This window comes from Cibotium barometz, chromosome 11, assembly GCF_041138505.1.
Source record: "Cibotium barometz isolate CiBa-2024 chromosome 11, ASM4113850v1, whole genome shotgun sequence".
Taxonomy (NCBI): Eukaryota; Viridiplantae; Streptophyta; class Polypodiopsida; order Cyatheales; family Cibotiaceae; genus Cibotium; species Cibotium barometz.
This window is the reverse complement of record NC_141056.1, coordinates 52,788,540-52,797,981: the sequence shown is the minus strand read 5'-3', so window position 1 is coordinate 52,797,981 and position 9,442 is coordinate 52,788,540. Positions and strand designations below refer to the sequence as shown.

Below are 9,442 nucleotides of genomic sequence, written 5' to 3'. Positions count from 1 at the left end.
TCTATTAGTTAAAGATAGACGTACGCCCTGTGGGGGACTACAATTCTGTAGAGGTACAACCCTTGATAGAGGGAAAAAATGATCATAAAAAGAGAAGGGGGTGCTCCCTCTATGGTTGGCCGAGGGAGACTACATCCTTTGTATTGGGGGGGCGGGGGGGGGTTAGTAGGGGACTGTAATGCCAAGTAATATTACCATTCGTGTTGGTGAGGAAGACACATGGCTGTCCGGCATTGCTGCATGTGATCGGAGTCTCCTGCCAATCGATCCCAATGTCCGCATAGGGTGTGGATAATGTTTGCCCAAATGCAATTAATGGACTCTGTTGGAAGGGTGAGAGTTCACCTGATAGCCTTGCTGCAACGCCTCCGGCGAGATGTGCCAGGTCATGATGTTGCTGATAATCTCCCACCTTTGGTTAGTGTGGGTGTCGGGGGTCAAGGAAGGCACCAGAGCCGACGAAGGTGTGATGGCTATGATCTAAACTGTGAAAGTTGTAGGGCAATGCTGTCGTCATCCTCATGTAGGAGGGCTGGACGTGCCTCCGTGGTCGATGCGATGGCCCCTAAGTAACGGGCCGAGCAGTCCCAGTCCCCAGGATTGGGTGTAAAGAGGTGGAGGATTCGCCACCAAAATTGTTGTCCCTTTGGGCAATCCCAGAGGCAGTGAGGTTGAGACTCTTGGTGAAAACCACCTTGGAGCTAGTGGGTTGCCATCTGCCGATAGAGCCAGCCAAGTGCCTACCACAAGGCTTCTATGTGCAATTGCCAGAGCTAGAGAGAAACCGTCCTAGGTTGAAAACTGTCCCCAGCCGCTTCCAAAAGTGGGAGAAGGGGGGGGGGGGGGGGGGATGGGGGGGGAATGCCATGAGAGCTCCAATGCTGTGCCGTGGTTGGTGTACGAATGAGATCTGCTTGCCCAGTTTGATCGAGTACTTGAAAAAAGGAAATCTTGGGTGCTCGGGTGGAAGAGTGTGGGGTCTCTCCACAACCATTCGTCGAGGGTCCCACTGGAGACGAAAAAGGGGCCGGTTCTCCTAGAGCCACAAGCTCCATGAAGGGTCACCTGCAACTGAGTTTGGAGAAGGGTCAATATGCCAGTGCAATTGAAGGATCCGGACCCACTGCTTTGGAGTTTTATAATCATCCCCCAAGGGGGGAGCCATACGTTGTAGGCAGCCATGCCTACCTATCTCAAAGGCATTAGACTCCCTCCGATAGCGAATACTTTGCAATAGTGGGAAAAGATCACCACCCATGAAAGCCAGGGGGAGGGGGTATCAAGGGGGTCCGCTGATCCTGCACAATGGACGAGTCGATGTTGAGGATAAGTTGCTGTCCTCCTTGGAGGCCACAGAGGTGCTTTGACTAGATGGGAAGAGAAAGCTGTCTGAAGAAGGATGAGTCACCAAAGGACGGTGCCGGCCTTGAACAAATCTAGCCCCACGGGATGTGAGTACGAGGCCCCCAGCTGGTGTCTGCTTGGTAAGTGGAAGAAATGGTTCTAGATCATGGGCTGTCGAGGTAGCTCCTCGCTGGTGGAGGGAGGAGCTTGGAAGAGGGCCAACTGGAGGAACGCCCAAGCACACAAAAGACTGGCTGCAAATTTGTCCTTAAAAGAGGAACCAAATTTGCGTGTGCGGTCCTCTATGAAGATCCATCTGCGGCTTGGGAGCCCGGGGGCTGCAAAAGTGGGTGCATGTCAAGATATTGGCAATGAGGAGATCCTTCCATGGCTCTTTGCCCTGGAGGATGCTGCGAACTATCAGCTTGCCTAGAATGAAAGAAAGTGAAGCAAATAGAAAAACATAGATGTAGGCCCAGGTACAAGACTTGTATTTGACAGATGTAGCCCAGGTACAAGACCTGTATATGCTGGAAACTGATGTTTATTGCTGAAAACTGGGCACGAGGGAAGCCCGTAGGTGCTGTACAATGGTAAGAAGCAGAAGCAGCCTGCTCTCAACCGGATGCAAAAGAATGAGATAAACTGCGGGAAAGGGGGTCAGCCCTTATATACTCCCCCCCAGAGTGCTGGTCAGCCAGCAGTAGTAGCGGGCCGACAGCTGCACAGTAGCATAAAAATGCTGTAAAATACCTAAAAAATGGTAGAAAAATGCTAATATCTACGAAGATGTGCCAATACAAGCATGAAAATGGTGATGTAGACCATTTGGAGATGATATAATCCAACATAGAAGGGCCATGCCCATCAGGTCGATGATCCCCAAGCCCCCTTTATGGAGGGGCTGAATGTTAACTCTCCATGCACTTTTGGTGCGCATGGCCCTGCCAATGCCCATAAAGGAAGTTCCTGATAACCCGCTATATCTGGCCTTGCAAGAACATGAGGAATGCCTAGCAAGAAGTGATGTACCACATGGTAGCCAAGAGAATCTCGTCGCCATAACCACTCACCTAGCAGAGAGTTGCCCGGAACTCCAATAAAAGAGCTTCCTGTGAATACTAGAAGAAGAGGGGCAATCTGCTGCTCTGGGGAGATGTCTATGCCCACCCAACACCCCAAGTTACTTACGTGGGATTTATTGAAAACTTTGAAATGGGTACCAAGTCAGAGTGGGAGAGGTGCCCACCCAAAATCCACATGGCTTGTGGTAGTTTGATCTTTGCTCATGAGGCAAGACAGGCTGCTTCTTTCCTCGATGAAACTGGTGTGTGTGCCATGAGGTCTGGGAGGTTTGGCTGAGGCGTTTGCTGATGGCTTGGGCAAGGATTTTGTAGGTAGTACCCACCAAGAGAGTGAAGGGTCTTCCACTGGCACACCTCCAGTTTGGTCCCCCCCTCCCCCTCTTCCCTCCTCCTCCTTGGGGATGAGATGGATCAGCCCCTCCGAAAGCTGCTGAGACATGGCTCCAGTTGCCATGATCTCATCGAAGGTGCCCCGGAAACCAACCTTCATGACATCCTAGTGCCGCAGGAAGAGCATCCTTGCCTGGCACTTCCCCCAAGGAAGAGCCTGCAGTGCTTCCCCAAACTCATCAATGGAGAAGGGAGAATCTAGAAAAGTACTCACAGCTGCCTGAAAAACTGCCCTTGTGTGCCGCTGACAAACGCTCTGGTGGTTGGGGGGAGTCAGGGTCCGCCTTCAGAAGCGAGCAATAGAATTAGAGATGATGGCCTGAACTCGAGGTGGGGTCTGACTCTACCATGCCATCAGGGGCCCTGAGGCTGCACATACCCTTGCCTGTGGTGTGGTCTTGTGGCCGAGAAGAAATCACTTGAAACTTTGTCCCCTACTTTGGGTTCATCATGAGGTGGCTTTGGCATGAAATCTGTACTTCAATCTCGTCCTCCAGGTCACTAAGTGGTGCGGGCAGCCTCCTTCTGTGCACCAATCTAGGGGCTGTTGGGGGTCTGCTCCTCAAGGAGCTGAAGAGAGCAAGGCTGCAGCAGAGACCTCTCTTGCTCACAGAAGGCACGGAGTTTGTCTTGGGGGCTGCCTAAGAATCCTAGGTAACCTCTTGTAAAGCCCTATTCAAATCAAGGGCAACAGTGTGAAGGCCAAAAGAATAAGCATCCCATGCCTCCTCAATTGTAACTCGAGTGGGCCAGTAGGAGGGGTTTCACAAAACACTTGACCATTAATGCAATTAAACAATTAAATTGGCCACAACCTTAAAAATATGCCACTTAATTTCACAAAATTGTAAAAGAGAGATGAGCACATTTGACACCATATAGAGGCCGGAATGCGCCCCCCCCCCCCCCCCCCCCCCCCCCCCCTTGAGTTCTTATTACCCAAGGAGAATAATATCATGTGGGGGAGCACACCCTCCAGATATATCTACAGAAAACCATGAATAATTCATATACATGGGCTGTCATCAAAAAGCCCCGTGAAAATGCCAAGAATATGTATATTCCGTGTGGATACCGGCCAACATAGCTTATCCAATGGCCCACACAGTTGTCCATGAACCCACATGGCTGAATCATAAGCCCATATACAGCTGTCCATAAACCCATATTGTTGAGATACAATACCCCAAGGCAATGTCAAAGTCACGCAGCAGCAGCACGCACACCACCCTAGGGCACTGAGCAATGTCGGTGGCTGGGCTCCCATCTCCTAGCCGTTGCTCCTCCCAAAAACCCGGTCGGAGGAGATATCTGTGACAAGGTGCCACCACACGCTATATATGGCTCTTCGATTTTCCATGCTCTTGCATATGGGATAATTCGCCACAACTAGTCATGCGACAACCCGAGAGTTGCTACACGAATTGCCACCTCCAACACCCTCCTTCAATTCGAGCACCTTGATCAACAGAGGTTAGGACTGCCCAGGACCACACATTGAGCTCTGATACCATGTCAAAGTCACGCAGCAGCAGCACGCACACCACACTAGGACACTGAGCAATGTCGGTGGTTGGGGCCTTGGGCTCCCATCTCCCAACCATTGCTCCCCCCAAAAACCCAGCCGGAGGAGATATCTATGACAAGGTGCCACCACACCCTATATATGGCTCTTCGACTTCCCATGCTCTTGCGCATCGGATAATCCACCACAACTAGTCATGCGACGACAACCTGAGAGTAGCTATGTGAATTGCCACCTCCAATAGGCAATAGCAAGTGCCCAATGCCTCAAATATATGCCCAATTGCTGTAGCAAGTGCCCAATGGTTGTCCATATATAGCAAATTAAAAAGACAAATGCCCCATGGCTGAAAAATCATAACATAATGATCCAATACCCTTGCCTTAAATATTCCTTTGCAATGGAAGCCTCCAAAACAGCCCCCAACAGCAGGTATACTTCGTGGGTAGCCTTTGAGAGAGAGAAAGAGAGCAGCCATCATTAGGAGAACTACCAAGAATAGAGAAGAGTTGCCAACATGATAGAGGCTAGTTTGTGGCAATAAAGCCTATTGGCATATATGATACGAGTAGTGCCACATGTGAACATGGGCTAACCAAGGGCACTTTTTCCGTTTGCGTACACCTTCTATTTTAGTTGTATTATGATATTATGGAGTTGACCTTCCAACTCCACACATTCCAATGCAATCTTCTCTTTGCATCTCTCATCCTCGTGTGTACTTGCTTCACTGCGTGTGTGTGTGTGTTGCAGCTGTGGCTCCCCTCTTGGGCCAATAGTGGTATCAGAGCCTTGCTGCCCCCCTTCCTCTCACACAGGCGACTCCTTTGTCCGTTTGCGTGCAACCCGGCAGTTGTTTCTATCTGGCACCGACACTGTCTCTTCCGTCGACTCACTTCGTTCGCTTGCGGTTTCCGTTACCGGATCTTGCGGCTCTGCGTGCCTCTTGTCCACCTCCTTGCTTGGCACCTCCCAACTGCTGCTGCCCATTTTCGCCTCCACTTGCGGTGACACTAGTGTATAGTGCACCGTCCTCGCCCAGCCAGTTGGCGGCGCTTGCACCACAGCAAGCAAGCTTCCGCCCACTTGGAGGCTGATGTAGCAATCGACGGAATTTCACAAAAATCCACATCCCTTTCGTCCGACAGTTCAAACGCTTGTCGTCGTCCGACAGTTCACTTTGTCGGCAGCTTCCAACCGTCACTTCATCGGCTGTTCGCTTCACTACGTCATGTCCCTACTCGCTGTCTGTTGACCAGCCAAGGTTTTCACAATAGTGCGACAGAGAGCACCCTCTATGTGAAAGAGGATCATGGCACTTTGATTATGCTCAGTCTTTATGTGGATGACATGTTGCTAACTGGGAATGATTTGGAGAAAATTTCAACATTCAAAGCTGAATTACAAATGTCATTTGAGATGACAGATTTGGGATTGTTGCATTATTATTTAGGCATACAATTTGTGCAGACAAATGTTGGGATTTATGTACAACAATAAAAGTACATTCAAAAGTTGTTGCATAAATTTGGGTTTCAAGATTGTAAGCCCATCTCTACTCTGATTGAGCATGTATGATGTTGGAGAGCCTTTTGATATGAGTGTTTATAGCCGAGCAGTGGACTCCCTCATATACTTATGCAACACATGCCCGGATATTTAGTTTGGGGTTTCCCAATGTAGCAAATTTATGCATAACCAAGGTACAAAGCATTGGCAAGCAGTAAAGCGGATCTTTTGCTATCTTCAAGGCATCCTAGACCTTGCTTTGGTATATCCTAGGGGGGACAACTTGTAGTTAAATGCTTACAGTGATTTAGACTGGGCTGGTGACTACGATACACGGCAATCCACCAGTGGGAATTGTTTCTTTTTGGTGGCATTCATGCATATCATGGTTGAGCAAAAAGTGTTGGAAATTATTTCATCCCCAGATGGACTTTCCCATGTACATTCATGCTTGTATTTGGCTCCATATGAAGCCCTACATATGCATCTAGGCACTACATATTTTTTTTTGGCCTATTTTCAGACATTATTTTAGCATTTTTTTGTATAGTTGGCCAGCCCTCTGTTTCTCTACTGGCCAACCAGCTTCTCTCCCACCTATAGAAAGGTGGCTAGGATTAGCATCATCATTATCTCTCCTTTCAGCTTCTGCAATGATAGACAACATCTACGGGACCTCCCTCATGCTGCTCCACATGATGTACTACCTTTTCTGGTGATATTCAGCAGTGATCTTCTTTTCTCCTTCCTGCTTGCTGTCCATATACAGTGTTTTACATTTCTTACAGCATTTCTTTGTGGGTATCACAGCATTGTACCCATTCTTTCAAAAAGCAACCCACTGTTGCCACATCTACTTGTGAGGATGTGTGTAGGGCAGCCTTTACAGCCACAATAGATTGTGTATGGCTCAGGTGATGATGGCTGATCTTCGTGAGTGTCAACAGTCACCCACTACCATACACACTGACAGTTAGAGTGCTATAGCTGTGGCACGAAACCCAGTGTTTTATGCACATACTAAGCACATCGAGATTCATTATCATTATGTTAGAGAGAGGAAACATGTAGGGGAGATCACATTATCTTACTACTCTACACAAGACAATGTTGGAGATCTGTTTACGAAGGTGTTGTCTCGAGAGAAGTTTGAAGCTTTCCGCAAAGCTTTGGGCTTACTCTCCTACAACGAGTGATCTACTACCCACCTTGTATAGGTTCACATTACCACTATAGGGGGGATTTATTGGCATATATGATATTAGTAGTGCCACATGTGAACATGGGTTAACCAAGGGCACTTTGCCCCTTTGGGTTTTTTCCCTTGGAGATCTGGTGTGAAAGGACAAGGACACCTTTTATTTTAGTTGTATTATGATATTATGGAGTTGACCTTCCAACTCCACACATTCCAATGCAATCTTCTCTTTGCATCTCTCATCCTCGTGTGTATACGTGCTTCACTGTGTGTGTGTGTGTGTTGTTGTGCCAAACCCTAGTTCAGCTGCAGCTCCCCTCTTGGGCCAACAGAGCCTGCCCGAATGAAGAGAGAGGGTTCCAATTTATATATTTGGGGCTCTCATAAGCTAGAATGGCAAGTAAAAGCTTAATGACACAAGTGTAGAGCTAAGGTGACAAGTGTGAGGTCACTTGTCTCACTTTGATCCACTGTCTTGCCACGTGTTGACATAGATTACCATTTTTTGTCTTCTAAATCACGATTTTGTTTTTCTATTTTTCCCTTTATTTGTTGCTAAAGTCAAACTAGAAGAGGAAGTGCTCATCCTATACCTCTTAGGCGAGTTTCATGACAAACTGGTGGGCTTTCATCTTAGGCTGACAATTTTATCATGTCTAGGTAGCAACAAGTCTAGCGTAGTATTTCCTGAGATCGTAAGGTTTATTGATGAATTTATGAAGAATAGGTATTGTAAAGTTTGATATCTCAGATCAAGAAGTCATTTTTCACTTGGACAATATAAGTTGAAGCAGTAATTAGACTAGCCCATGTTTGTGGAGCTGATGCATGCTGAGAGTTTTTGCTTTAGCTCTTTTCAGTATTTCCTTTCTAACAAGGGTATTTACAGGTGGAAACAATGTTGGATGCTATCAAGTGGGACAAAAATGGTTTGGTAGTAGCAATCGCCCAACATATCAATACAGGGGCTATCTTAATGCAAGGCTTTGCAAATTGTGATGCTGTCTCTGCTACAGTGGCTTCTGGGAGGGCCACATTTTACAGCCGTGCTCGCTCCTCTCTGTGGACAAAAGGAGAGACATCTTCAAATTTCATCAATGTGAAAGATGTGTTTTTAGATTGCGACCGCGATTCGGTAAGTTCTACTTATCACTCTTTCAAACATTAAATTGGTATCATGTAGCTATCTAGACACACAGAGGGTGACATACCTTTTTGAAATAGCACAGATAATATATTTGGGACTTCCTGATGGACCAACGTGTCATACAGGTGCCGAGACTTGTTATTTCACACCTGCACTAGGTGTAAGCCAAGACATTCAGGTCTGTTGTTTGTGCATTTCAAGCTGGCAATGTTTTGAGTATAATCTTTGTCTGCCTTGTCAAGTACTCAAAAACTTAACCTATGGGATTGTGTTGTTGTAGAACACATCTGGAAGACTTGCATTCACAACTTTGTACTCTCTGGAGGAGACTATCAGAACAAGGAAAGATGAATTAACGGGGCAGTCCGTGTCAGGGCCATATTCAAAGCCCTCTTGGACACAAAAGCTGCTGAAAAATCATAGCCTGCTCTGCTCTAAAATACGGTTCTCTCTCTCTCTCTCTCTTCCACCCATGTCATGCAAGCACTCATTAAGATGGCCATAGTAAGCATTAGTGATCGAAGGTGGACTTCAATGGAGATGACTGCTATATTAACAACAAAATCCATTTCTGATGCAGTGAAGAAGCAGATGAGCTTTGCAGAACTCTTGAGAACAATGAAGGCAAAAAACGCACTGCATCTGAGATGGCGGATGTTCTATATCATTCTATGGTCCTCCTTGCTGTGCAGGATGTGAAACTTGAGGACGTTCTAGAGATTCTAAGAGCTCGATTTTCTCAATCAGGAATTGAAGAAAAAAATAGCAGAAAATAACATCTATAACTGAAGGCAAAGTTTACTAAAACACACAGTTGTGTGTATTATAGACACACTCGCTGAATTTTCCAGTTTCACTAGAGGCTCTCAAAAAGCTCAATCGAGTTTTTCTCTTTTGGAGGTCCAAATGCAGGACTTTAATGAACTCAAAAGAAGCCTAAACAGTATTTTGGATTTTGAAATTTGTCAAATTCGATTTGTGTTGGTATAGGTTATGGAATTTGACAAGCAGTGACCACAAACCATTAAGTGGACAAGGAGAGGGACGAGGAGGATTGTAAAGGAAGAGGCGCTTGCCATTAACTGTTTTAAAGGATTTGATTAATTTTATTTTAAAAAATTGTTGTGTGCGCATATTTGGTTGGTGGTAGGAGTTCATGAAAATATTGTGTATTTGACCGTTGTAATTTGAGGAGAGGGGCGTGGTGTGAGGGGGAGGCAAGGGATTTCTGACGTTTTTGTATG

At 46.7% G+C, this 9,442-nt stretch overlaps 1 protein-coding gene across 1 annotated transcript in view; it reads left to right on the top strand.

The window, feature by feature from the left end:
• The window catches only part of LOC147634321 (histidine biosynthesis bifunctional protein hisIE, chloroplastic-like), a 9,757-nt gene extending 633 nt beyond the window's left edge, over positions 1 to 9,124 (top strand). Inside the window, exons 2-5 of the mRNA XM_086805465.1 lie at positions 7,941 to 8,186; positions 8,281 to 8,376; positions 8,479 to 8,642; positions 8,779 to 9,124. Of these exons, the coding sequence (XP_086661591.1) occupies positions 7,941 to 8,186; positions 8,281 to 8,376; positions 8,479 to 8,642; positions 8,779 to 8,974 (702 nt within the window). The 3' untranslated portion in view covers positions 8,975 to 9,124. The remainder of the gene's footprint in view (positions 1 to 7,940; positions 8,187 to 8,280; positions 8,377 to 8,478; positions 8,643 to 8,778) is intronic.
• The last annotated feature ends 318 nt before the right edge of the window (positions 9,125 to 9,442 follow it).